General features: G+C 46.5%; 3 protein-coding genes across 6 annotated transcripts in view; 2 read left to right on the plus strand and 1 right to left on the minus strand.

The window, feature by feature from the left end:
- Nucleotides 1-16,952, minus strand: SHBG (sex hormone binding globulin). Of its 2 annotated transcripts, none has more exons than XM_029210882.1 (6): nucleotides 16,001-16,952; nucleotides 4,078-4,167; nucleotides 2,755-2,944; nucleotides 1,686-1,847; nucleotides 1,291-1,450; nucleotides 1-177 (listed from the first exon to the last, which is right to left on the minus strand). In XM_029210882.1, exons 2-6 carry the CDS (start codon nucleotides 4,104-4,106, stop codon nucleotides 5-7), a joined length of 714 nt encoding a protein of 237 aa, XP_029066715.1. In that variant the 5' UTR covers nucleotides 4,107-4,167; nucleotides 16,001-16,952; the 3' UTR covers nucleotides 1-4. The 2 variants fall into 2 exon arrangements, with proteins under 2 accessions (XP_029066715.1, XP_029066714.1); XM_029210881.1 differs by lacking the exons at nucleotides 1-177; nucleotides 16,001-16,952 and adding exons at nucleotides 518-612; nucleotides 1,038-1,174 and having other exon boundaries at nucleotides 4,078-4,158.
- Nucleotides 5,541-7,873, plus strand: SAT2 (spermidine/spermine N1-acetyltransferase family member 2). Of its 3 annotated transcripts, XM_029210885.1 has the most exons (7): nucleotides 5,581-5,854; nucleotides 6,015-6,066; nucleotides 6,203-6,286; nucleotides 6,386-6,487; nucleotides 6,630-6,670; nucleotides 6,804-6,915; nucleotides 7,000-7,873. In XM_029210885.1, the coding sequence occupies exons 1-7, from the start codon at nucleotides 5,789-5,791 to the stop codon at nucleotides 7,047-7,049; spliced, it is 507 nt and encodes a 168-aa protein (XP_029066718.1). In that variant the 5' UTR covers nucleotides 5,581-5,788; the 3' UTR covers nucleotides 7,050-7,873. The 3 variants fall into 3 exon arrangements, with proteins under 3 accessions (XP_029066717.1, XP_029066718.1, XP_029066719.1); XM_029210884.1 differs by having other exon boundaries at nucleotides 5,541-5,854; nucleotides 6,804-7,181; XM_029210886.1 differs by lacking the exon at nucleotides 6,203-6,286 and having other exon boundaries at nucleotides 6,804-7,873.
- The window catches only part of FXR2 (FMR1 autosomal homolog 2), a 14,108-nt gene continuing 2,017 nt past the window's right edge, over nucleotides 15,220-27,310 (plus strand). Inside the window, exons 1-12 of the mRNA XM_029210876.1 lie at nucleotides 15,220-15,662; nucleotides 21,943-21,995; nucleotides 22,329-22,422; nucleotides 22,825-22,896; nucleotides 23,009-23,157; nucleotides 23,400-23,493; nucleotides 23,969-24,085; nucleotides 25,443-25,613; nucleotides 25,817-25,895; nucleotides 26,229-26,338; nucleotides 26,571-26,657; nucleotides 26,961-27,183. Coding sequence (XP_029066709.1) covers nucleotides 15,582-15,662; nucleotides 21,943-21,995; nucleotides 22,329-22,422; nucleotides 22,825-22,896; nucleotides 23,009-23,157; nucleotides 23,400-23,493; nucleotides 23,969-24,085; nucleotides 25,443-25,613; nucleotides 25,817-25,895; nucleotides 26,229-26,338; nucleotides 26,571-26,657; nucleotides 26,961-27,183 — 1,330 coding nt within the window. The 5' untranslated portion in view covers nucleotides 15,220-15,581. The remainder of the gene's footprint in view (nucleotides 15,663-21,942; nucleotides 21,996-22,328; nucleotides 22,423-22,824; nucleotides 22,897-23,008; nucleotides 23,158-23,399; nucleotides 23,494-23,968; nucleotides 24,086-25,442; nucleotides 25,614-25,816; nucleotides 25,896-26,228; nucleotides 26,339-26,570; nucleotides 26,658-26,960; nucleotides 27,184-27,310) is intronic.

Consider the following 27,310-nt stretch of genomic DNA (forward strand, 5'->3'; position numbering starts at 1 on the left):
ACATTCAAAGGAGGTTCTTAGGCGGGGATTTAATGGTAGTGTCAGTGCCATTGCCTGGGCTCTGGGGGCAGCTGTGAGTCCAGATGTCCTGGCTTCTGCTCAGGGCCCGGTCCATGTCCAGCCTCTGGCCTTGTGCCCAAAGGCCATCCAAGCAAAAGGATGCAGAAGAGGCCTCTACTACAGCGAGGTAGTATGGAGGAGGCATTAGGGTGGCTGTGGTCCAGAAGCTCCTCCCCACTTTTCCAGTCCTCTAACCTAAATTTTTAAAGCACTTCCTCCCACTGTCCCCTTATCCTCTCTCTTCTTGTGGCCTTCTCCTCTTCCCTCGCAGAGATTTCCTTCCTCTAAAAATGCATCCCTTCCCACCTCTTCCCCTCCCCTTAGCTGTTTCCCATGGTGTGCTGAGAAACTTCAACATCACTTTCTTACCTGGCAAAGCCCCCAGGAAGAGACGCCCCTGTGTTTGGGCCCAGAGGTTGAGGAGGGGGGCAGGGTCCACGGGAGGCAGAGCAAGGATCTCCTTCTTTGTTCCCTGGCTCAAAACCACCCTGGACACAGTCAGCTTCAGCTGAAGAGTGATCCCCAAGATGAGGGGCAGCTCCAGCCCTGGCCCTGACACAGAAGACAGCATCACTTTCTGCAGAGTGTGTGGGAAGGGACATAAGCGGGGGAGGAAAGAATGAACTGCATCTGCTCCGTGTGCCCCACCCCTGGCTGACTTAATCCTGTCTCTTAGCCATGCAGTCTATCTACTGGCCATTCCCACCACCTCCATCCTGCCTTAACTCTCCTGGCTTGGCCTTCTATAAAACCACACCCTCCCCAGGTAAATATATAATCTAACTACAAGTCACTGTTTGCTGTGGGCAGCTTTAATATGTGTCTCTGCCCGCCCACCCCAACCCTTAAACCATTGTAATATTGACATTTTATTTTATTTTTATTTCTTTATTTTTTCGTAATATTGACATTTTAGAGTCCCCTTTTCTCCCACTGCTCCCAGGCTCCACTGAATGCAGGCAGCATCTCCCTCTTACTTGATCTTGGAGGTGGAGGCTGAGCCAGAAAGGGTTTTCTGGGGTCCCAAGGGCAAGGAGGTGGCCTGAGCCTGCTGCTAGCTGGAGTCCCAGGTCCAAGGAGAAGGCCCAGGGCTCTACATGAGGCCAGGGAATGTCTGGGGGGAGAAATGACCCTCCTGAGGTCTGAAGGCTGGGGATTCATGGAGGGAAGGGGCTAGTGCTGGAGGGAAATGGACACAGAGCTGGCCATGGAGGGGAAAATAACCTTTACCTTCAAGACTGAATTCTGCACCAGTCCCTGGCAGGAAGAATATCCCAGGTTGAGACTCTACAGCACAGCTTCTGAGACTAGTGGGGACAGATGCTGAGGTCTGGGCCTGCTGGTCCAGCCAGTCTTCCCGGCGCAGGCAGCCATCCAGGGCAGGGACCAGCTGGAGCCCGTGCGGGGAAGGGAAGATGCGGGGGATGCTGGAATCAGGATATCTGAGCGCCAGTCCCAGACTCCCACCCTGTTTATTCCCCTCCAAGATGCAAGCATTTGGCCTCCCCCATGCAGCTCTCACCCCATATCCCCTCCTTGAAGTGTGGACTTAGACCCCCACGGCCACCCAGCCAGCAATGCTTTACGAGCTTTGGTCATGGTTCCTGCCCCTGTGACGCAGCTACCTGCAACCAGAGTTTGGAGGCAGGGAAGAGCAGCCCCCCGAGAACAATCCTCATGATGGGCTGGGGTTTGTTTGCCAGTGGCCCAGAGACCTGTCTCAGATGCAGCACCTCCTCCCCATCCAGCCCTACCATCACAGAATCCGCATGGATCTTCACTTCCATCTGCAAGAAGAAAAAGAGAAGAAGAATCAGAGGTTGCTGGGGCCTGCCTCCACCACTTTCTTCAGAGGCAGTCTAGAAAATGCCATACTGAAGATGGCGGAGTAGAAGGACTTGAGCTCACTTCCTCTCATGAAGACACCAAAATCACAACTAACTGCTGAACAACCATCTACGAAAAAAGACTTGAACCTACCAGAGGAAGTCTAGTATGGCAGAAAGAACAAGTACTTGAAGAGTCAGCTGGCATCCGCAGCTCACTCTGGACTTGTCACTTACATACTAACAAAGCCTCAGAACTCACTTCTGAAAAAATGGGGACAAGAATAGCAACTTCTGGGACTTCCCTGGCGGTCTAGTTGTTAAGACTCTGCAATTCCGGGACTTCCCTGGTGGTGCAGTGGTTCAGAATCCGCCTGCCAATGCAGAGGACATGGGTTCGATCCCTGGTCCGGGAAGATCCCACATGTCTCGGAGAAACTAAGCTTATGTGCCACAACTACTGAGCCTGTGCTCTAGAGCCCACGAGCCACAACTACTGAGCCCGCATGCCACAACTACTGAAGCCCACACGCCTAGAGCCCGTGCTCCGCAAAGAGAAGCCACCGCAACGAGAAGCCCGCACACCACAACAAAGACCCAATGCAGCCATAAAAATAAATAAAATGATATTAAAAAAAAAAAAAAGACTCTGTGCTTCCACTGCGGGGGGCACGGGTTTGATCTCTGGTCAGGGAACTAAGATCCCGCATGCCAAGAGGTGTGGCAAAAAAAAAAAAAAGCAATTTCATGGGGCTTTTGTGTGGATTCAATGAGATGACAATGATAAAGGGATGCCCAATAACTTGGTTCCATTCCCTTCCTCACACCAGCTCAAGACACCCCTCCCTCAGGACCAGATCTGGCTTACCTGGTGCCACCTCCCATCGTCCAGCCGGGGTCCAGCACCCACTGTAAGTTGGGCCCAGTGATTATGAAGCGGGATCTCAGGCCTGCCATCCCGAAGTCCCAGCACAAACCAGTCATCCTCTGGGTTGGTATCACCATAAAAAATCACTCCCTCTGGATCCCAGGTCCGAAACTCAAAGGAGGAGGAGGTTCTGGAAGGACACAGAAGGAAAGACTGGGTATGGGGTGTGCTCTTTGAGCATAGATGTGAGGTTGAGGGAAGTGGAGTTCAGTGAGAGAGAAGGACAGGGAGACAGGGAAAAGAGCAGGGCTGGTGCACTGTTCATAATAGCGAAGACATGGAAGCAACCTAAAGGTCCATCGATAGATGAATAGATAAAGAAGATGTGGTACATATATGCAATGGGATATTACTCCGCCATGAAAAAGAATGAAACAAGGACTTCCTTGGTGGTCCAGTGGTTAAGACTCCGAGCTCCCAGTGCAGAGGGCCTGGGTTCCAACCCTGGTCAGGGAACTAGATCCCACATGCGGCAACTAAAGATCCTGAATGCCGCAACGAAGATCCCACATGCTGCAAATAAGACCCAGCACAGCCAAATAAATAAATAAATATTTAAGAATGAAACAATGCCATTTGCAGCCACATGCATGGACCTAGAGATTATCATACTAAGTGAAGTAAGTCAGACAAAGACAAAATACCATATGCTATCAATTACAAGTGGAATTTAAAAACTGATACAAATGAACTTATTTGCAAAACAGAAACAGACTCACAGACATAAAAAACAAACTCATGGCTACCAAAGGGGAAGGTGGGCAGGGATACATTGGGAGTTTGGATTAACAGATACAAGCTACTATATATAAAATAGATAAGCAACTTCTGTTGCTTATTCCTTGAAATGTGCCAGCTTATATTTTATCATCTTTTTTTTTTAAATCACATCTTACTACCAAGTTTGATCTCTGCTTTTTGCTTCTGTTTTAGGAGCAATGACCTCAATAAAGAATATTTTTGGAAAAAAAAAAAGCAACAAGGTCCTACTGTATAGCACAGGAAACTATATTCAATATCTTGTAATAAACCATAATGCAAAAGAACCTGAAAAAGTATATATATAACATGTATCATAAATACATATATATATATATATATATAAAACTCAATCACTTTGCTGTACCCCAGAAACTAACGCAACATTGTAAATCAACTATACTTCAATTAAATAAAGCAAAAAAAAAAAAAAAAAGAGAGAGGAGCTGATGGAGAGAGGGTGAGGTCAGGGGACTAGGTCAAAGAATTAGGTCAACCCCATACTTTATGATCTTGGTGAGGTTAAAAGTCATGATGGTTACAGGTTCTTGTCCAGGGCCATTGCTGAGGTGCAGAGCAGGCCGGTCCTGAGTCCTCTGCCAGAGAGAAAAATAAACAAGCTGAAATAAGATGTGCCAGAGACAGACCGGAGGGAGAAGCACTGCTACAAGGCCAGAGGAGGAAAGAAAGGAAGAGAGCAGAGCTAAAGTGTAGCTCACTTAAACACACACAGGGCTTAGCGCCCTGTCCTGCTCCTGCACCTGTCTGGGGAGAATATGTCTCACGGCTCGTCCTTCATGGCTGGGAGGCAGCAGGAGCAGCGGCAGCGGCAGCCCATGCCATGTGGCCGGTGGACCTCCGCTCTCCATAATCAGCCGTGGTCCTCTCTGTGCCTCAGACAACTCTGAGGAGAATGCATGGGGGCAGGCAGCGTCGCACATGGTTGGTGGAGGGTTAAATGTTGCCCCGGGGGAAGAAGGGGGGCAGGAGACAGGGCCACTGACCCTACGGCCCCTCTGAGGACAAATGGAGTGAGGAACAGAGTTCCTCCACTACCCTCCCCCACTGCTGAGAAAGTTTCTGAGCTGGGAGAGGACACCTCACTTCCCCTCTCCTTCTAGAGCCTGACCTGGGTCCTCCAAGCCTTCTGCCCACCTGCGGAGGCTGCCTTGAGGACAAACATGAGATCTAGAAACAGACATGCCCAGATCCCCAAGTAGCATCCTCCATAAGGCCTAGAGCTGTGAGACATGGAATCCCAAATACTAGCTGGGTGACTGTGGGCAAGTCACCCCACCTGTGTGCTTTAGTGTCCTTGTCTGCAAAATGTGAAAAATACTTACTTTCCAGAGTTACTGTGAACAAGGATGAATCGAGATGATACAGGCACAGTGCCTGGTATCTGCTCTGAGCTCTTCCCTTAGTATTTTCCCAGGCCTCTGAGGCTTGCTGCATAGGGAGGCATTCATTGTCTCTGAGTGTGATTCAGTGGATACTAAGAGTCCTGGTCCCTCCTCCCCCACCATTATCTTCTCTTAACCGTCGACTACAAGGCCTAACCATTTACCAGTAGAAATTCATCACCCTCTCCCTGACCCATCTTAAAATACAAATGCCCCCAAGAGGAGTAACACTTTGAGCCAGTAGGCAAGAGCTGGAGGTCTTGGGGCTCACCCCGAGTCTGGATGGGCTGGAATGGGTGAGTTGGGGTGAAGGGTAGAGCAGGTATCACTGCACACTTCAGTTAAAGAAGGAGGTATCTTTTGAGCCGTGGAGTTTCTCCAACGGAGGCTGGAACACCCAGATAACAACAACGAGGAAGCCTCGGCAGTCCAGCCTTGACCGCTGCGGGGAGTGCGGTCAAGAGACCCGGCCATAGGGGCAGAGCTGGAAGGGGGGGGGGGTGCGCGGGGGGCGGGGACATGCCTGCTCTGCAAGCTGATTGGCTGGCAGGTGCGCGCTGTAGGGGCCCGAAATTAGGGGCTACCAGGCCGTGCGGACCGCTAGTCCCACCACTCTCTCCGCCCTGCGGCAGCCGGAATCGGGCTTCTGCTTCCCAGCCCGCGGCGCCCCCACCACCTCGCTCCCCACCACTCCCCCGGCTTTCCGGGATCCGAATTTGGAGGCCCCTTAAAGGGTCCCCGTTGCTCTTCGCCCGGTCTTGCAGAACGGAAGTGGGGATCCTGGACTTCGGTTCCAGACGGTGGAGATCGGGATGGTTTCCGTGCTGATCCGAGAAGCCAAGGAGGGAGACTGTGGAAATATCCTGAGGCTGATTCGGGTGAGGGCTGCGGGCCGGAAACCGGGGTCCCAGAGCGGCGCTGCTGGAGTGGGGACGGGAAGGAGGAGGTGGGAGCAGAGGGAGGAGCGCGCCCAGGGCTCCTGCTTAGGGAGCAGTGAGGCCCTCCTGCCTTAATCTAGCCTCTGTCCGCACGCTGTAGGAACTCGCTGAGTACGAGAAACTCTCAGACCAGGTGAAGATCAGTGAAGAAGGTATGGGCCCAACACCTGAGTCCTGACGGAGGCTGGGGTGGAAGTGACGGATGGGTTCCCCAGGCAGTAACTCCAGACTGGGCACACACCCAGGCCTTCTTTCTCTATCTCTTTGTCACAACTCCGATCTCTGCAGCCCTGAGAGCAGATGGCTTTGGAGAGAATCCTTTCTATCACTGTTTGGTTGCAGAGATTCTTCCTGCCCCCGGGGAGCCACAGGGTAAGAGCAGCCTGATCTCGGAGGTGCCCTCTCCAGTCAGCCTCAAAGGTCTCTCCCCCAGGTGCCCAGTGGCCTGACCCTTCTTCTTTTCTCTCTCAGGGCCCTGTGTGGTGGGCTATGGGCTATACTACTTCATCTACAGCACATGGAAGGGACGAAACATTTATCTGGAAGACATCTACGTGAAGCCAGAGTATCGGGGTACTGAGCAGAGGCCGGGATGGGAGAAAAGCAGCCCATAGACTGGACCACCATCCCTTGCCTCTTAATCCTAGCCTATGGTCTTTTCTGGTCCCCTTCAACTCAGACGATCCCTCTTTTTGCCTTTTTCTCCCCACATCAGGTCAGGGGATTGGCTCCAAAATAATCAAAAAAGTGGCTGAGGTGAGGAGAGGGATGGGGCTACAAGCTGGGCCCTGGCAAAGCAAAGCTGTATGGGAGGCACCTGGGTTGAATGGAGGGCGAGTAAGTCTTTTCCTTTTTGACCCAGGAAAGTGAGTGGTGTCTTCTCCCACAGGTGGCCCTGGATAAGGGCTGCTCCCAGCTCCGCCTGGCAGTCCTAGACTGGAACAAGGGGGCTATGGACTTGTATAAGGCCCTAGGAGCCCAAGATCTGACGGAAGCTGAAGGTTGGCACTGCTTTCGCTTTGAAGGAGAGGTGATGAGGGAGTTGGCAGGAAAGTGACGCCATCCCTTGGGGATCTCTATTTCAGCTTCTTCATCCCCACCAGCTCAAGCAGTCCTCAGAGACTGCCTCCACTGACCAAGGCCTCCCTGAAGGAAGGGAAGGAGGGTTGGAAGTGAATATTCCCAGATGGAAAGAACAGAGGTGAGGAAGAGGCAAGGCTTCCCACCTCCTTGTTAAGGGTGAAAAATAAATGAGAATTCCCATGTGTTGATGTGGTGTTGGGTGGAGGAATTGAGGATGTGACAAGCTTCAGCTATTACGACCCTTCCTCAGTGTTTTCTGGTCAGTGGATGTTGCTCCTGGGGATAAAAGTGGGCCTAAGATGACTTTCACCCACAATGGACCAGAGTATTGACTCTGGCCTCTAGCATACATATCAGGCTTGTTGGTCGGGTTTGGGACCCAGACAAAGGCCTCCAGTGTCTGGACTGGACTGTGTAGAATCCGAGACTGAGGCAGGCCCACCGACTCAACAGATGGAGCAGGCTGCCACCTGGTGGTGGCATTTTAGGGACACTGGGAAGGACCACTGGCCCCAACTTTTCAAAAAATCCGCTCAGCTAGCGAGTGCTTTTTCTTTTTCAAAAGTCACAAAGCCTTTATTTTCAGTTCAGCAGAACCAAAACAAACCTTTAGGACGCATGGAGACAAGAAGGGAAACAGGTTCATTTCCTACTTTCATAATATTTCGTAATGCAGGTTTGTTGTAGAGAAGTTTGAAGGGACATATAAAAATAAAATCCATAGCCTTACTTACATCTCTACTCTTAACCCTTTGGTATTGATTCTTTAGATTTTTTCAATGTACATGTATACATATAATTAGTTAAGTGTGTGGGGATTTATGGGATCAACTCTTTTGCAACCTGTTTTTTCATTTAACAATAAATCAGAAACATCTGCCAAAGTTATTAAACACATCATCACTTTCAGTGGTGACATATTATTCCTTTTGTGGAGGAACCATTGGTTAAATGGTCATAATTTAGACACTGAAAGTGGACAACAAGGTAACATACATGTGTAAATTGTAAAAAACAGGATCAATGGAGTCTAGAGAGTTGAAGATCCATCTTAAAATTCAAAATTTTTAAAAAATACAATTCAGCCAAACAACACTTCAAATGCCCAAATTCTTCCAGAGTGGTGCCAATTTTGGGCCCTTAAAACGAGTTTACAACAGATGGGCCTTTAGGACAAACTTGATTGAGAAATAATGAAGCTTGTCAGCCCCTTCCACAGATGGGAGCCAGAAGAATCCAGTTTCATGCCCTTGGCTCATCTAATCTGGCAGGGATGAATATCTCTTTAACATGAACAAGTTATCTTTTGATGGCACTTTTTAAACTTAACTCAGAATGAATTATTTCTGAAAGGACACACAAACAAGCAGAGAGTGGTTGCTTCCAGGGAGAGGAACTGGGTGTCCAGGTAACGGAAGGAAGGGGACTCTTCCCCATACCACTTTGATCTTCTGAATTTTGTGCCTCGCCCATGTAGTACTTCAGAAAAATGAATAAATAAAACTTTAAATGCTAATGCAGAAGAAAAGAGTATGAACTAGGGGGGCTTCCCTGGTGGCGCAGTGGTTAAGAATCTGCCTGCCAATGCAGGGGACATGGGTTCGAGCCCTGGTCTGGGAAGATCCCACATACCGCGGAGCGAAAGCCCTCGCACAGAAACGAAGACCCAACACAGCCAAAAATAAATAAATAAATAAATAAGAGTATGAACTAGGAAACTTAGTATTTCCAAAATGTATCTGGCCCCCGTCCTGTTTTGTCTTTGCTTTTCGGAGTTTACACTTGTTTTTTGTTATTCGCTCCTCCTGACCCAGATCTTACCAGTTTTCATAGGGTGTCTTTTCACCCCAGCATTCATTCTGCAGCCACCCCATGGCCTCCCACCCACTCATCCCTTCATTAACCTCCTGTAGGGTGATTCTATTAAGTGCTGGGGCTGACTAGTATAGAGTGAAAATCACCTGGGTTCTGGCCATTCCAGGGAGAACAGAGGGGAGGGCATTTAGGGGGAAGGATTTTTAAAGAAAGAATAGAGAAAAATATCTCTCAAATCTGTCCACATCCCTAACCCCACTCCCACTATCACCTCTCTTTGAAAATTGCTATAACCTCCTAACTGATCTCCCAGCCTCCTTCTGTAACTACCCCCTTCCATGGGGTTTTTTTTTTTAATCATAGATATACAGTATACTATTTAAAGTGTCAAATATCTCTACAAGACCTATATAAGAAAACAGTAGTCTCCCATTTCCCCTAACTCTTCAGAGTCAATCATGTTCAATTGAGTTTTTAAATTGTATTGTTATGGGGGGGGTTGTATTCACCTTCATATTTCAAATTCAAAATGGCATACAGATATTACTACTTTTTTTTTTTTTTTTTTGGCCGCATTGGGTCTTCGTTGCTGCACACGGGCTTTCTCTAGTTGCGGCGAATGGAAGCTACTCTTCGTTGCGGGGCGCAGGCTTCTCATCGCACTGGCTTCTCTTGTTGCGGAGCACGGGCTCTAGGCACGTGGGCTTCAGTAGTTGTGGCACACGGGCTTAGTTGCTCTGAGGATGTGGGATCTTCCCGGACCAGGGTTCAAACCCGTGTCCCCTAGCATTGGCAGGCGGATTCTTAACCACTACACCACCAGGGAAGTCCAGATATTGCTACTTCTTGATGTTTCTGTTTCGAGCACTAGTATTGACCTCCCATTGCTAACCCTCTTTTCCAACCCCTCTTTCACCCCATCCCTACTTCCCATCCTTCCATCCTTCCAATATTATATCATAACTCTGGATGGATCTGTGTTTCGTGTTTACATGTTATGATTATGCAAATGCTCTTCACAGTTGAGCCATGAGGATTGTTATAGGTGTTTTTCTTTCTTTCTTTTTTAATTAATTAATTTATTTATTTTTGGCTGCGTTGGGTCTTCGTTTCTGTGCGAGGGCTTTCTCTAGTTCCGGCAAGCGGGGGCCACTCTTCATCGCGGTGCGCGGGCCTCTCACTATCGCGGCCTCTCTTGTTGCGGAGCACAAGCTCCAGACGCGCAGGCTCAGTAACTGTGGCTCACGGGCCTAGTTGCTCCGCGGCATGTGGGATCTTCCCAGACCAGGGCTCAAACCCGTGTCCCCTGTATTGGCAGGCAGATTCTCAACCACTGCGCCACCAGGGAAGCCCTTCTTTGTTGAATCATTTTTGTTTTCCCTGAAATTAATACTTGTCTTGTCTCCTATATTCATTTGCTTAGTTTTCTGCGTACTCTAATTTATCCCCCAATTCTCCCTTAGTTATGTTAATCTCTTCTTAAGAATATACAAACACGTAAGGAATTTGATCTACTTCATTTTGAAGAACTTTCTCACGGAGCCCTTAGACCTGCTCCAGCACACAGTCTGAACTTTAGGCTGCACTGTTGGAGTCTCCTTTCACATCCATCTTAGGGACCTGTGCCCCGCTCTTGACAGCCTGTTTCCCAGAACCTATGTACTCACCTTTCTCGGTTTACTTTGATGGAGCTTCTTGAGAAAGGATGCCTGGGAGGTAAATTTGTTGGAACCTTACAAGTCTGAAAATGTCTGTTCTACTCTTGTACTTAATTGACAGTGTGGATGGGTATCAAATATTAGATTGGAAGTAATTTACCCTAAGAATTTTGAAGGCATTTCTCCATTGTCTTCAAGCTTCAGAAACTGAAAGTTTGCTGTATTGCTGTTCAGAAACCTGAAATTTTTCTTATTCTGAATCCTATGTATGAAGCTTATTTTTATTTTCTTTCCCTCTTTCCCCAACCACAGCTTTTAGGATCATCTCTTTATCCTAGCATTCTGAAATCTTCCATGGAAATGTCTTAGTGTTTTCTCAGTGGGTCTTTGCAATCTGGAAACTCATGTTCTTCAGTTATGGAAACATTTAAAATTATTATTATTATTTTTTGGATGATTTTCTCCCTCCATTATCTCTGTGATCTCTTTCTGGAACTTTTGTTGTTATTCAGATGTTGAATCCCATGAACTAATCCTATAATTAAAAACAAATTTTTTTCTTTCCTTTTTCCCCATCTCCTTCATTTTCTGGCTCTACTTTCTGGGAGATTAATTTCTATTTTCCAACCCTTCTACTGAAATTTTTTAATTCCCCTAATTGATTTTATTTATTTATTTTTCTTCCAGTTTTAATGAGATATAATCGACATACGGCACTGTATAAGTTTAAGGTGTGCAGCATAATGATTTGATTTACATACATCATGAAGTGATATCACAAGTTTAGTGAACATCTATCATCTCATACAGTTACAAAATTAAAGAAATAAAAAATTTTTTGTGATGAGAACTTAACAACTTTCATATATAACGTACAGCAATGTTAATTATTTTTATCATGTTGTACATTACATACCTCCTTCTACTGAATTTTTATTTTTGCTCTCATGTTTTTAATTTCTAAGAACTCTCTTTTATTCTCTGCATTTTAAAAACATTCTGTTTTTGTTTCATGGATATATGTTCTTTTCTCATCTGAGAATATCCATCATAGGTTTTTTAAAAAATGTTTTTCTCCTTGTGTAGTCTGTATTTCTTCTAAACTTTTCTTTCTTTCTTTGTTTTGGCCTCCGTCTTTCATTTTAAAGTCTTTCCTCAAATGTCTGGTAATCCTCAGTTGTCTGCTCATATTTAAGATCAGGACACTAAGGTACTGATTGGAAACTGTGAGTGTGTCTGTATGGGATGTAGGGAGGCATGTGGACCGTGAACTTTACTATAGGGTGAGCCATGAGGCCATTTCCTTGAGGAACCCCTGATGTCAGTACCATTAGGTCTTTTTCCTTGTCTGGTTAGATTTCCCAGAGAAGATGCTTCCAAACTCCTGCCTGGAGGGTGTAAGCCTGGTTGTAGGTAATCTCAGAGCTGGGTGAAGAGGGAGTCTGAGGCAAGTCTCAACATTCAATTTGTAAACTTTCATTTGATCCCCATTTTCAGTATCTATCTAGCCATCCATCTATCAATCTATCCATCTTTCTAACTTCCTCTCTCAATCTCTCTGTGTATTTAGAACTCCTAAGGCAGGACTATCCTGGCGGTCCAGTGGTTAAGACTCCGTGCTTCCACGGCACGGTGCATGGGTTTGATCCCTGGTCCAGGAACTAAGATCCCACATGCCATGCGGTGCCGCCAAAAAAAAACCAAAAGAAGTCCTAAGGCAAGCTGGGGCATTCTGTTGACACATTCTGTATAGTCCAGCTAGAGTAATTTCACCTAAAGGCAAGTTGGCTGAAAATTCAGTCACAGCTCCCACTGCTGTCAGCACAAAGTCCAAACTTCTGGCTAATCCCTCCAGGCTCTGGCCCAAACCTCCATTATCTGAAACATTATTCCAGCCTTTTTTCCCCAGCAAGTCAGTTCTGACCATGTTAGACTCTTTCCAGTACCTCAAATGCAGTGTAGTCTCCCCTCTGGGCCTTCTGTACATGCCATTTTCCCATCTGAAATGCTGTTCCCCCTTTTCCCACTCTCATCCTTGGCCTGAATGAACAATGACTAGAGCAGATGAAAAAGTGCAAAAGTCAAATCTGAGAGGACTGTTGCTGCCAGAGGCTTGGAAATTGATGATGGTGCCATTTCCAAGACAAAATTCAGCCACTCCTGTTGCTTAAGGGTCCAAACCCAAACTTTTTAGTCTGACAGCCAGCACTCCTGATAATCTGTCCCACTTAATTTCTCTAATTCTCCCTCCCTACTCCTTATCAGAATCACTGCTGATAGTCTAGTCCCTTTTATTATTTCTGCTACCCTCCTTACTGATGTTCCTTCTCAGGCACGCTTGAAGGCACCTCTTCTTCTGCCAGCCCTTTATTTATTTATTTGTATCTTTGTTTAATTTTTGGACATGCTGCACGGCATGTGGGATCTTAGTTCCCCAACCAGGCATCCAACCGGTACCCTGCAGTGGAAGCATGGAGTTCTAACCACTGGACCACCAGGGAATTCCCTGCCAGCCCTTTAAATACTGTTGCAGTTGAGAGTTTTATCATGGACCCAATCCATTTCTAAGTCACTTTTCTTTAGACATTTAATTTTCTCTTATAGCTTTAACTATGTCTAATATGCTGATAATTCTCACATTCACCTCTCTAGCCCAGATGTCTCCTGGGCTACACACTTGTGTGTCCATTGACCTACAGGACATTGGTTCCTTCAGTTAATATTTGCCGTGCCAGGAACTGTGCTAAGTACTGGGTATACAATGCTGGGGACAAACAGACCTGGAACCCAGTCTCTGATCTCATAGGGCTTACTTATAGTGTGATGGCAGAAGACAGATGCTGGATAAATGATTAAAATTACAACCATGATGTGTGCCACAAAGGAGTATAGGATGCTTTGGCAGTGTGAGGCAGTGGACCTAAACCAGTGTGGGCATAATGGAAGGCTAATGAAATTATATTTAAATTGGGATCTGAAAGAGAAGTTTGTTGAAGACAAAGGAACATGACCACCTGGATGGTAGACCCTCAAACTCAAAGAGCAAAATCAAACTCATTGAACTCATCAACTTCTCCTCCAAAACTTTTTCTCGTATGTTCTCTCTTCCATGACTGGCATCACCATGCACTCAGCAATCCAAGGTAGAAATCTGTGTTCCTCCCACTTCTTCACGGACTCCACCCCATCCTTATCACCAATTCTTGTTGATTCTATTGCAAATTTAACAGGCTCAAATCAACTTGTACCTCTGTTGCCCACAGCCCTAATCCAAGGCATTCCTCAGCATCTTTCTCACCTGCAACAGCTCCTCACAGCTCTCACTGCCTTCTGGAATGCCCTTTCTCTTTAATCTATTCCCCACAGTTGTAAAACATAAATATTATTACATTATACTACTGCTTTAAATCTTTCAGTGGCTCTCCAGTATTGATAAAGTGAAGACAATTTTCCTTAACCTGATTTACAAGTCCTTTGCAGTCTAGCTTCCCTACCTCAAGCCAAACGCTATTTGAACTAGTTGTGGTTCCCCAAAGGACATGTTCTTTCTGCTTCTCTGCACCATTGTAGTCCTTGTTCTCTCAAGAATACTCTTACTGCACGTTTCCTCTAGCAAATGCCTATTTATCCCTCAAATCTCAATTTGCATCACCTCCCCTGCAGTAGTCTTTCCCTATCACTCTGAAGAACAACTGACCATTGTTTGTCTCCTTGGGATTCCCTCAAAACTTAGTCCTTATCTTTATCCCATGTTCAAATGAACTCCATGCACTTACTTGCTTAAATGTGTTTGTCTGCTCCTTCCCCAATATATTATAAAATCCTTGTTTTGGGGACAACATCTTGTCTTTGTACCCTTACCACCTACCACAGTGGATAGAACACAGTGAGGGCTAAATAAATATTTGCTAAATGATTACTGCACAACACATGATCCTAATTTCTTGGCTATTTTATTCACTTCCACCGAAATTTCTCACTTATCTTAGTTTACGAATCCTAAGTTTCCCCTCTACTATCCTTTCTCCGTAACAATTTTTCCTCTTTTGAATTTTCTCCGCATTTAGATATCCAATCTTGTGCTAAGTTGCATTTGCCTTTCGGTACTGCCTTGAAATCTTTCTTTTACCTTTCTTTGTATGCATGATCAGAATCTTCTCAAGGCAAGAACGTGACTCTTAAACCGCATCGTGCAGAGATACAGAGGCTCAAAAGAATCCAGTCCGCCTTGTGGACTGTAAAGCCCAACGCACGCGCACCAGGCCCTTTTTTTTTTTTCCTTTCGACAACTCCTTTTTTTTTTTTTTCCTTCGGAGCGTGCGCACCAAGAAAGACAAAGGTGGGGAAAGTGACCAAGCAATCATTCAGGCGCATGCCCATCCCTAACTTGTACAAGCCTGGTGGAGCGCACCGTGGTGAAGTGGGTGTGGTCTGACCAGGAGCATCAGAAGTCCAATCCGATTGAGTGAGCTCCGTCCCTCCCTCCCCATGATTGGTTAGCTCTCAGTGTTGTGGGGTGGGAAAAGGAAGAGACAGGGGCCGTGGAGAGATGGGGTGGCGAGGAAAAAGAACCAGTCTGGTTCTGCGCAAGCGCAAGTAAGCGACCAGGAGGGGGCGTGAGAGAGTGAAGAGGAGTGTGGAAGCCCTGATGCGCTGGCCAGCGCGAGCTGGGTCGCCAGCCTTGACGCCTGCGCCTTGGCCCTCAGGGCCCGCGCGCGGCGGGCGGGTGCCCGGTGCGCCTGCGCAGTAGGCGGCGGCGGCAGGGGGAGGTGGAGGCCGTGGAGCGGCAGCGGCAGCAGCGGGTCCCGGGACTGAGGCAGCAGCGGGGGCAGCGGCGGGCGGAAGCTGAGGTGACGAAGGCAGCGGCGGCGGCGGCGGCCGTTTCCCTCACGGTGGCGGAGACCAAGGCGGCGGCGGCGGACGGGGAGCGGCCCGGCCCCGGCCCCCTGCTCGTTGGCTGTGGCAGGGCCGCCGTGGGGCCGGCCCGGCTCCCGCCCCCCGCGGCTCCCCCTCCGGCTCCTCCTCCGGGGAGACGCCGGGGACCTGGCCCGGCCCGTACTCAGAGCGCTGCTGCAGCCGCCGCCGGGGGGGTCGGAGGCGGTGGCGGCGCCATGGGCGGCCTGGCCTCTGGGGGGGATGTGGAGCCGGGACTGCCGGTCGAGGTGCGCGGCTCCAACGGGGCCTTCTACAAGGTGAGGCGGCGCGCCGGCCGGGGACGCGGTCTTCAGCCCCCTCCCTCCAGCCAGAGCAGGGAAGAGTGGGGCGGGATCGATATTCTGGAGCTAAGCCCTGACCCTTAGAACCTTAGACCCACGCTCCCACCCGCGGCCCTCCTGGGGGGAGACCTCTATAAGTTAACCCCTTCCTCTTATTTTTGGCCCCTCTATTACACCTGCTTTTACCCGCATCTCCGGGATTGAGCATCAGGGCATTATTGTACTTGGTTCAGCTCCCCCCCCCCAACCCCCCAGAAGAGACCCCATTTACCCAGCGTCTCGTTGACTTTTCCTGTCTCTAGTAGAAGACCTACCTTGGATCTGAATCACGTCTTCCCCACAGTCCAAGCACATGGAGAATTCTCTTTATTCTTCCCTATTACCCCCTTGGGAAGGCCGTCCCATATTAGATCTTTTCATCTTCCTCGGAGAGGCCTCTGCTTACTGGCTCTGGAAGACTCACCCCACTTTCATCTTATATTTCTGTTCCCACCCCAAGGAGATACGGTCAGAATCTGTTTATGACATTTAGTATCTTTGACCTCAGGAACTCTGTGCTGTACCAGTCTAGTTGCCTCATAGCCATAAGGTGGCATCTTTTCTCAAGTCTCTCGCCCCACCCCTTTATTCCAAGACTAGCTGGTTTACTGTTCTACCCAGGGATGGTTTTGTATTTGTCATCTCACTTTGACCTCATACATTTAGATCATTCATACGGTTTCTTCATCTTGAGGAGTGTAAGCTTCATATCCCTGATCTCTAAAAGGGGATCTCACAAGGATTCCCTCTGTTTATCTCCTTCTTAAGGATTTCCACTTCTAGAAGACTTTTTGGCCAACTCGCCCAGTTTGGGAATCCACTAGCCTTTTTTTTAAAGGAGAAGGAGACTATCTTTAAAAGATCCTTGTTTACTTCAGCTCCCCCGTTGCCCAGGATTGGGTTTTTTAGAACTCCTTTTATTACCACCTTTTAAAGCTGTTCCGAATCTTATTTTTTAGGACATTTTTTTCCCATTTAGATTAAGCCAGAGGGAGACCCCTCTTGCCTCTCAGGAATTTTTCTTTATGTGACTGTTGTTATTTTGAACCTCTTTGGACTTTATGCCTGGAATTGTCTCAGAGACTTTCCCGATTCCTGTCTTCTCTCATTTTACCCTGAGGAGCAAGAGCAGAGTTATCTTATCATAACATTACTTGTGAGGAGAAGAACCCCCTTTCCTTCACTTCCCCTCAAGCCTTTCCTCCCATAATAGACCTCTCCACCTTCGTGCCCTTGGAAATGACTTTCTCGAACTCCTTCCCTGTGAAATCATATCTTGCTATAACTGGAAAGGGTCTCATATTTGCCCTTGGAGTAGGTTTCTGCCCCAACTTCGATTGATAAGTTCAGTGTAGTCATTTTTGACCCATTCTAAATGCCTATTCATTTCTGCCTTACTTCCCTCACCAGATTTCTTTATATTCTTCAGTGCCTGTGGGTACCCACATCTATCTTAACTTAACCTCTCAATATACGCCTTTAGCTTTTTTTCCTAATATTTCTGTGTAATCCCCAGAAACTACCTATTCCATTACCCAGCTAAGATGGAAGAAGGAAGCTCCCAGCTGATCCCTTCTGTCATTTTTTTCTGCATACTTTCCTAACTCATGGGACTTTTTCTTCTAGCCTCCCTCCATAGCATTTCTGTTTTCTTTGGCAAAGTCTCTTAATTCCTTTCTGATTCTGATAGAGTGCATTTGTCTCTTATATCCTTTCTCCCCAAACTTGCATTACCTTTGTTGAAATACCTTTCCTCATAAGATTTTAGCCTCATTTCCCACAGTATCTTGTCCTTCATCTGGGTCCTTCCCATCCCTAAGAAAAGTGATTCTTAAACTGAGCCTGAGATCAAGATATGATGTTTGCATTTGTTCTAGGAAGCATGGGAGTCAGACACAGCTGGGAAAGATTGGTATCCAGTTCAAATTAGCTGTGTGAGACTGCTGGGAAGGGACATGTTTCCCTTTCCACATATAAGTGTCCAACAGAAAATGTGTCTCTGGATCTTTCTCTTTTCTCCTGTGGGCTATGGCAGTGATAGACTTGATTGAGGGAATTGGGGCTAGGATGCTTTGAATCAGAGAATAGAGTTTGGACTTGAGCTGAAAGCCAGGTAATGTGGATTTTGTGTCCTGGCCACTTTAGCATTTTCTGCCCCATGCCTCAGTTGAAAACAACAGTAAATCCTTAAATTCAGACTAATCTTTCTTCAACGTTCAGTGCCATATAGATACTTACCCAATCTGTCCTTGCTGCTGATTTAATATTCATGACTCAGCAAACTTCATTGTGGTTCAAGGAGTGTTTACATTGCTTCTAGAACTATAAATTTGGGAAGGTTCCTTTCATCCCTCTCAGAATTGGGTCCTAGTGTTGTTGATCTTCTTCCAGGATAGAACTGCAAATGTCAGATCTGGGATCTAAGTTATCTTTTAGCTATCCCATCAGCTCTTCCTTTTCTGTCAGAACTTAATGTGTTTTGTTCTTTAAGCGGTGCTCTCCCGAATGAAATATCTGTTCACCTTCCAGGGCACAGTCATCCAACTTTCCAGACCTTACCTGGATATCCCAATTCCAATTCCTTTTTAAGGAATATGGCATCCTCACCTTCAACACATGATTTTTATCCAGACCCTTCCTGATTTTCTTCTAGAACTCCCTCCTTTATTTTGAGAACCCAGGACTAGAAGATAGGTTGAAGGTGGGACCTAATTTTGTATCTTATAATTTAAGGAAAGTGAAGTACTTAGGAACCTAGGGCTCTCACTTCCTCTGTCCAGTCCTAGGCTCTATAAGCCAAAGCTCCATATGCCCTGGCTATTGAATTGAATTGAGTTATCCTTTGGATGTAGGTAGCCTTCTAGAGATTCACTCAACTGCTCTTGCCCTCCTCTGCTTATCTTCTCAGTGAGCATGGACTGAGCAGAACTAGGAGCTCACTTTATGCCACTGGTATTTTTGGAGGAAAAAAACTGGGGTAATGTGGGTGGAATTAAGGAGCAGAGACTGACTTGGAATATGAAGTTGAGGAGAAAGCTTGTTTTGGAGAATCTTTGAAGGAAAAGGACCCTAGAAGTATAAGAATGAGTGACAGTTTAGTTGAACTGCTGAGTTATGTGAGGGAAAACTCCATTCTGAGCTTTGCATTTCTGCCTTGGGATCATGGTAGCTGGAAAAACCAGGGTAATGTTGCTACCTCTGCCTGAGGGCCAACCCTGACATGTTGGAGGAGAATTAGATTAGAGCTTTAGACATATCCTTTGTGAATGAGTGTATTTAGGAGTGGGGATCTCTTCACAAAAGAGGCAGGCAAGTGATTCTCTTCCACTATGTTTTATCTCATCCCTGAAATGTTTTGAAAATAGCTAACTCTCTCTTGATAAACTATTTCTAAAGCTTAGAGATAGACATTTTGGATAAAGAATTGGATAAAGTCAGCTGAAGAGGCTAGATGAAATGTTTAGAGAAATCCTTATAAAGGAAGAAAAGAGGAGGACACTTAAAAAGGAGCTAAGGAAAAAAGAAGAAAAAGAAAAAAAAAAAAAGGAGCTAAGGGAAGAACCCAAAAGGGAAGAGAGGGATTTGGGCAAATAGAAGATGTGAGTGGAGAAGAGTAGGAATGGGTATTGATGGAGCTGAATGAAGAGCGGAAAAAATATTACTGAAGAAGGGAATGGCAGAGAAGGCTGAAGCATGGGTAAGTCAGAGGCTAGGCAGTACCAGGAGAACTAATGCCTTGGGCAGAAGTAAAGCTCTAAGTAGTAAGACTCCATAACAAGATCCCTTCCCGAAAGAAGAGAAAGATGGCTGGTATCAAGAGTGACATTTTAGGTTTAGATTTAAGGAAAAAACAGTGTATTAAGTGTTTATGATTGATCAGTTCTCTGAGGTGGGAGTGACACAAGTGTACATTTTTGGTGTTTTCTCTCCCAAACTCATATTTTGTTCCTACCTGCAAAGCTCAGGAATAGTTCTTCGTATATTAGCTTTTGGAAACCCCTGATTTTTTTAAAAAAATCTAATGAGGCATAATTGACATACAATGAAGTACACCTATTTAAAGCATACAATTTGTTAAGATTTGACATATATATAAAACAAACCATCACGACAATTTCTATCAATCCCAAAAGTCTTCCACTAACCACCAATGCCTTTTGTCATTATGCATTAGTTTGCATTTTCTGATTTTTGACAGAAGCGAAAAGGCAATTCAGTAGAGGAAGGATAGTCTTTCAACACATTGTGCTCAAAGAACTGCACATTCATAGGTTAAAAATGAAGTTTGGGGCTTCCCTGGTGGCGCAGTGGTTGAGAGTCCGCCTGCCGATGCAGGGGACACGGGTTTGTGCCCCAGTCCGGGAAGATCCCACATGCCGCGGAGAGGCTGGGCCCGTGGGCCATGGCCGCTGGGCCTGCGCGTCCAGAGCCTGTGCTCCGCAGCGGGAGAGGCCACAGCAGTGAGAGGCCCGCGTACGGCAAAAGAAAAAAAAAAAAAAAGTTTGATTGTATCTGGCACCATATACAGAATTTAACTTAAAATGGATCATTGACCTAAATGTAAAATAAAAACTATAAAACTCTAGACAAAGACATTAGGTAAAGATCTCTTAGATATAAAACCAAAAGCTCAGATACAGAATAAGTTGAAAAATTGGACTTTATCAAAATTAGCAATCCCTAATTTTGAGTATGTGAAAAACAGGAGAGAAGGTAGGAAAATTGGGAGCACAGGATTGAACGCATAGCTTTGGCTTGCTCAGTGAAGACATAGAAAATAGGAGGTGGGGAATTCCCTGGCAGTCCAGTGGTTAGGGCTCAGAGCTTTCACTGCCTTGACCAAAAAAAGAGAGAGAAAATAGGAGGTAGACCAGCGATTCCAGCTATTCAGTCATCCCTGTTCCTCTCCCTTGTCTTCATCTCAAGTTTGGGGTCTTATACAAATTTTATTACTCTTTTCAAATTCTTAGCAGTGTCCTAGTCTAGCATTTAGAAATCTCACATCTTTTATTTATTTATTGGGCCGCACCGCTCAGCTCGCAGGATTGCAGGATCGTAGTTCCTGACCAGGGGTTGAACCCTGGCCCATGGCAGTGAAAGTCCTAACCACTGGACCATCAGGGAATTCCCTCACATCTTTTATTTTATTTTATTTTATTTTATTTTTATTTTTATTTTTTGGGGTACGCGGGCCTCTCACTGTTGTGGCCTCTCCCGTTGCGGAGCACAGGCTCTGGACGCGCAGGCTCAGTGGCCATGGCTCATAGGCCCAGCCTCTCCGCGGCATGTGGGATCTTCCCGGACCAGGGCACTAACCCATGTCGCATGCATCGGCAGGCGGACTCTCAACCACTGCGCCACCAGGGAAGCCCCCTCACATCTTTTAAATCCTAATTTTTCCTTCCATAAATTGTGTTTGTTTCTAATTTCTCCAGTGTTCTGATTATTTTCTTATGACCCAGGCATCAAGGCACCAAGTTCGCTCAGGCCTCTTGCTGTATTAGGAGCTAGACCCTTTCTCTCTTGGCAGATCCTGATGTCCTCTAGGTGTTCCAGGACAACCTTACACTGTCTCATGGGATATTCTTAGCTTTGCTTAATGTTGTTGGTATTTTAATTGAACTCTGGCAAGCTGCTCAGCACTGCATGAGGCAGACAGATAGGGAGGCCTCTGTGGGAGCCGTAGGAGACCACTAGTTTCCTAGCTGTTCTGATGCAGGTGATGTTTCTCCCTTCTACTTAATTTCTATCTCATCTTATTTCTGGATTTTGCAACATTTCTTTCCCTGCCAGTATTGTTTCCTTTCTTGCTACCTCAACTTTCGTATTCCTTCACCAATACAGCTTTTTCTAGCCCTGTTTTTAGATTGCTTGTGTCCCCATCTAAAACTCTAGTTTAAAAAAAGGAAAAAAAAAAAAAGGAGTTTCTTGGTGGCCCAGTGGTTAGGCCCTCTTGGCTTTCACTGCTGTGGCCCCGGGTTCAAGTCCCTGGTTGGGGAACTGAGATCCCGCAAGCCACAAGGCGCGGGCAAAAAAAAAAGAAAAGAAAAGCAAACAAAAAAACTAGTTTAAGACCCTCTAAAACTGTCTGTTCCCTTGATGGCTGAGGTGGTGGTTGATTGTCTTTTTTTTTTTTTTACTTTGTTCTAAAATCCATTCTAGGGCTTTGTGAAGGATGTCTTTTTTTTTTTTTACTTTGTTCTAAAATCCATTCTAGGGCTTTGTGAAGGATGTCCATGAAGACTCTGTCACCATCTTCTTTGAAAACAAGTAAGACCTTGGGAATAGAGAATCCAGCATACTAGGTCCTAGCAGGAGAGTGGAGAAGAGGGGGCGGCTGAGTCCCATGAGGCGTGTATAATAGGTGGGGGAGAGCCAAGGGTTTGGGTGGGCAACTTATATGGATCCCAGGAGAGGAAATGGTGAGAGTGGGGGTCATTTGACTCCATATTTAGATTCTAGCAAGAGATGGAAAGCACCACTATGGAGCAGGGCCTGGAGTTTAACTTGTAATCACCAGGAAAGGTGGAAAATGCCCAGTGGAGGAAGAGACGGGCAGCCACACTCGCCTGAATGCTTTCATGTCACTGTTTTCCCTCGCAGCTGGCAGAGTGAGAGGCAGATTCCTTTTGGGGATGTCCGGCTACCACCTCCAGCTGACTATAATAAGGAGATCACAGAAGGGGATGAAGTGGAGGTAAGGGCCTTGGAGTCCACCTTTTCTAAATGTCCCTTTTCCCAGGATTCTGCATCTCCCTTACCCTGATACCAGTACCCTAGGCTCCTCACTGGTTGGTTCACGCTCCTTCCTCCATCCAGCTAGGCAGCCTGTGGAAGAGTGAAATGCAGCAGTTTTCTGTCCATCATTGCTGTGATCAGTCAAGCTCTCAGGGAGCTTCCTGTTTTCAGGGGATTCACTTTTCTTCCATTTATGATAACAGCATCTAAAATCCAGTGTACTCTGATTTTAATTAGCAGCTCCTTCCTCTAGATTCCTTTATCTTAGTTTAGGATGCCTCCCAAGTGTCTTAATGCTCATTGCATTCTTGATGTTTTTGGCTGGTCCTCAGTATCTCTCTCATTTTCAACTTCTCTTCAGGTTTATTCTCGAGCCAACGAGCAAGAGCCTTGTGGCTGGTGGCTGGCCCGCGTGCGAATGATGAAGGGGGATGTGAGTGATCGGCAGGGCCTCTGGAGAGCTGCTGAAACACGTATTTTAGTCAGAAAGGTGGGAGATAGAGACTCAGGTCATCCACCGCTTCTCCTTTCTTTCCTTCTGCCAGTTCTATGTCATTGAATATGCTGCCTGTGATGCCACTTACAATGAGATTGTCACCCTGGAACGGCTTCGGCCAGTTAATCCCAGTCCCCTTGCAACCAAAGGCAGCTTCTTCAAGGTTACCATGGCTGTGCCTGAGGATCTGAGAGAGGCGTGAGTGTTTGGGATGTCGGGAGTGGGGGGCCCTCTTCTCTGCCCTTGTTTGTCCCAGCCCCCGCTCCCAGTTTCAGTGTTTTGTGTTCCCTAGGCCCTCTAGAGTCCCTTTTGCTCCCAGTTCCTCTGTTTCCTCATCCCTGTTCTTTTACTGCAGTCCTTATTTTTCTCAGTCCCTCTCTCTCTCCCCTTCAACTGTACTCAACACTCTGCCCTCTGAGCACTGTTCTCTTTCTCTGCAGCTGCTCCAATGAAAACGTCCATAAAGAGTTCAAGAAAGCATTGGGAGCAAACTGCATCTTTCTCAACATCACAAATAGTGAGCTCTTCATTCTGGTGAGTTTATTCTGCCTGAATTTCACCTAAGCCCTTTTCCCCTTTTAACTCCTTTGCAAGAAGAGAAGAGCTAAAATGTGCTTATATTTATTTGTCAGAGAGGACTTTATTGCTCCTGACCTCTGTGGACCCAGGTTAGCCCTACCTTTCCTTAGTCTTTCTCATGTATGACCTTAATTTTTTTTTCAACCTGACCATCGTATTCCAGTTTGGGCTGGGTACCCTTCCTTGCATATTTGGACTCTCAAAAACAGACAGTATGATTCTCACCTGTGCTTGCTACTTAAAATCACTTCCCTTAAGCACCCAGTTAGTAGGCCCTTGTGAGACTGACAGTGATTTTTCCTGTTCCTCAACTTTGTTTCTTAACTCCCACCCTTTTCCAGTGACTCAGGCATCCTGATTCCCAGTTCCTGGATCTCCTCTAAAATGTAGTCAGTCAGTTTTAATGACTTTTCCTTTGGTTTCTTTGCAGTCAACCACAGAAGCCCCTGTGAAGCGAGCATCCCTGCTGGGTGATATGCATTTCCGAAGCCTGCGCACCAAACTGCTACTCATGTCCCGCAATGAAGAAGCTACCAAGCACCTCGAGGTAAGTTTTGGCTTCAGTTTTTACTGCTGATTGGTATTGTCCTTCTCCCCTCCCACCCCATCCTCCACCCATGCTCTTGTGAACAGACATTAAGGTCTTTCTGGGCCATTAAACCTGGGTCTGCTATTTTATCTCAGACTCCTCCAGATGGCAGAGCTCCATCATGTTTTAGTACAAGCTTTTTTTCTTTTTTTTTTCTTTTTTTTTTCAAAGGGACCCTTTGATCAAGTGAAATTTTACTTGAAAGCACAATGCATAAAACAGATCAATCAAAACAGGGTCTAAAAGTGCAAGAGGGTGTGGCTCTTACCTCCACTGGCTGCCCCCAAATTACCTCTGAGAACCAGACTGCTTTGTGGGATATGTTTGGGAACCATTTGTACACTGGAAAGACCACTGGACTTGGAATCAATCCTAAGTCTTGCTTTGTCAAATAATTTGATTTCAGTGAGCTTTTTCTTCTTTAGCTGTGACAATGAGGTAATTGAATGTGAGTGTTTCTACAGGGTCTTTTTGTGTTCTGACATCTTATGATGGTCAGATTCTCTTAGGAATTATACCATCCTAAATGAGGATGGTATATATACACGTGCTTGCACGCACGTGTATGTGTGTATTTGAACATCTGTTTCCTTTTTATCAAGTGAACTGATCTTTTCGGGAGCCTTTGAAAATTCTGGACCATGGTAAATCTTTACTTCTCCAGGGATGCTACTCAGGGCACTGCCAGAACCTTTCCCTTTTCCTGCCCTTGTACTCAGGTATCCCTCTAAGGACTGGTTGAGAAATGAAGTGGTAGCATGGTGTACCATAACCTCTTTTTATGCTTTTCTCAACCTGTTGCTTTCTGTTCAACTTTTCAGGTTTTATTTTGGGAGTTGATATTGGTTTGGTTAAGGTAAATAGTTCCTTACACTTGCATTTACCTTGTGAAAAGTCCTTTCTTTCATACCAACTTTATTTAATCCTCTTGTTAGTCTGGGAATAGGGTAGGTCAGGTGTAATCATTTAGCAGATGACAGAACAGAGGCACAGAGAGTATGTTTTGTTTGGGATCACACAACCAGATAGTGTTATAGCCAAATCTGGATCTTTGATGGATCTCAGCCCAGATTCGGCCATCATTACCTCCCCTCCCCACCAAGCCATTGGTATTGGGAAGGTAGGAGTGGAATGAAAAGTTCCTGAATTCTTCACAGGTCCTGGTGGTCAGTGGACTCCCAGGTAGTTCTGGCTTTCTTTCATACAGTCTTTTCTCATTTAAGTTATGCAAAGCATCAGGTATTTGGGACAGGTGTTCTGAGATTTCTCCATGATTCCTGTAGTCCAGTGGTCCAGTGCCTTTTTTTTTTTTCAGACAAGTAAGCAGCTGGCGGCAGCTTTCCAAGAGGAGTTCACAGTGCGAGAGGACCTGATGGGACTAGCAATTGGGACTCATGGTGCCAACATCCAGCAGGCCCGAAAAGTACCTGGGGTGACTGCCATCGAATTGGGTGAAGAGACCTGCACTTTCCGCATCTATGGGGAGGTCAGCAAAAGACAGCTGTTGTCTAGGTCCCTTAGGGGATAGAGAGAAGAGAGTGTGAAACAGAAAGGAAGCCTGTCGTGTTGACCTCCCTCCCTGACTTCGGTGGCACCACATTTTCTCAAAGACAGAGACTGGCAGGAAGATCACTGTTTGAGATCCAGGTGTTCTGTTTTATTAATGACTCCCCACTCCTCTTCTCTTAGACTCCCGAGGCGTGCCGACAGGCCCGGAGCTATCTTGAGTTTTCTGAGGACTCTGTGCAAGTGCCCAGGAACCTGGTTGGTGAGTTGGGGATGAGTATGTGTATAAGAGAATACAGCTGGGGACCAGATGTGAGATGCTCTAAAGTGATTCTGGCTTGGCACCTCCCTGTGAACTTCCAGTTTCACAAGGACAGAGCAAACAGTCTGTAGTAGGAGTGACAAAAATGGGAGAACAGATTTCTAGGGATTGTGATATTTTGTCCTGTGAAAACACATCAGAAGCTTAGAAGCAAGAGAATCATTAAACGGAATCCTTATATAGCAGCTGGAAAACTGTTTATCTTGTCTGTTTTTACTCTTCTTTCTTTCCTTTGAAAAAAAAAAAGGCCTAATTCCTCCTTTACCCATTCAGGCAAAGTGATTGGAAAGAACGGGAAAGTGATCCAGGAGATTGTGGATAAATCTGGTGTGGTGAGAGTTCGAGTAGAAGGTGATAATGACAAGAAGAACCCCAGGGAGGAGGTATGGGGCAGCTAACACCTAGAGATTGGTTGCCAGAAGTAGATGGGATTATTCTCCAAGCCATTCCCTTGAGAGATGGGATTTCTAGGGGTTGGGGCTTGGGAACTTTGGTTTTTCCTGGTAGATGTACAGCCCAGAAAGATCCCATTTGGGTGGGCTTCTGTAGGAGACAGGGTGGACTTAAAACTTCATTTGAGTCTCTAATCCATCTGTCCTTTCCTCTGCTCTCCAGGGAATGGTTCCCTTCATATTTGTTGGCACCCGAGAGAATATCAGCAATGCTCAGGCTCTGCTGGAGTATCACCTCTCCTACCTGCAGGTATCCAAGCCAGAAGCCTGGGAGAGGAGAGATCCATGTGTACAAAGGGACTAAGGATACTGGTGGATAAAGTTAAAAGTGGTGGTTCCCAGTTTGTGTCTCTGAGTAGAATAGAAACCATTAGGTGGAAAATTGGGGCTGTGGAGTTGGAACCCAGAATTTTCCCTGTTTTAAGCCTTCTTGCATTCCTGAGAGTTCAGATCCATAGGGACAGTCAGGGCAGAGAAGCAGGAAAAAGAGACTGTTCATTGATCTTATACTTATTTCTCCTTCCTTGTTTTCCTCCATCTTCTCCCCAACCAGGAGGTGGAGCAGCTTCGCTTGGAGAGGTTGCAAATTGATGAACAGCTTCGGCAGATTGGGCTGGGCTTTCGCCCTCCTGGGAGTGGGCGGGGCAGCGGTGGCAGCGACAAGGCTGGCTACACCACCGATGAGAGCTCCTCCTCCTCCCTCCACACCACACGAACCTATGGGGGCAGCTACGGGGGCCGGGGCCGGGGCCGGAGGCCAGGCGGTCCTGCCTGTGGTGAGAGGGAGGCGAGCAGTGGTAGGGTGTGTGGGAGGCAGAAGTCTGGGTGGAAGTTTGAGGAAAGGGTGACGGAGAAGATGAAGAAGTGGTTGGCTGGGGGACTTAGGAGTGAGAGCGAGAGTCT

The sequence above is a fragment of the Monodon monoceros genome, unplaced genomic scaffold (genome assembly GCF_005190385.1).
Source record: "Monodon monoceros isolate NGI ecotype Baffin Bay Population unplaced genomic scaffold, NGI_Narwhal_1 Super_Scaffold_9, whole genome shotgun sequence".
Classification (NCBI taxonomy): Eukaryota; Metazoa; Chordata; class Mammalia; order Artiodactyla; family Monodontidae; genus Monodon; species Monodon monoceros.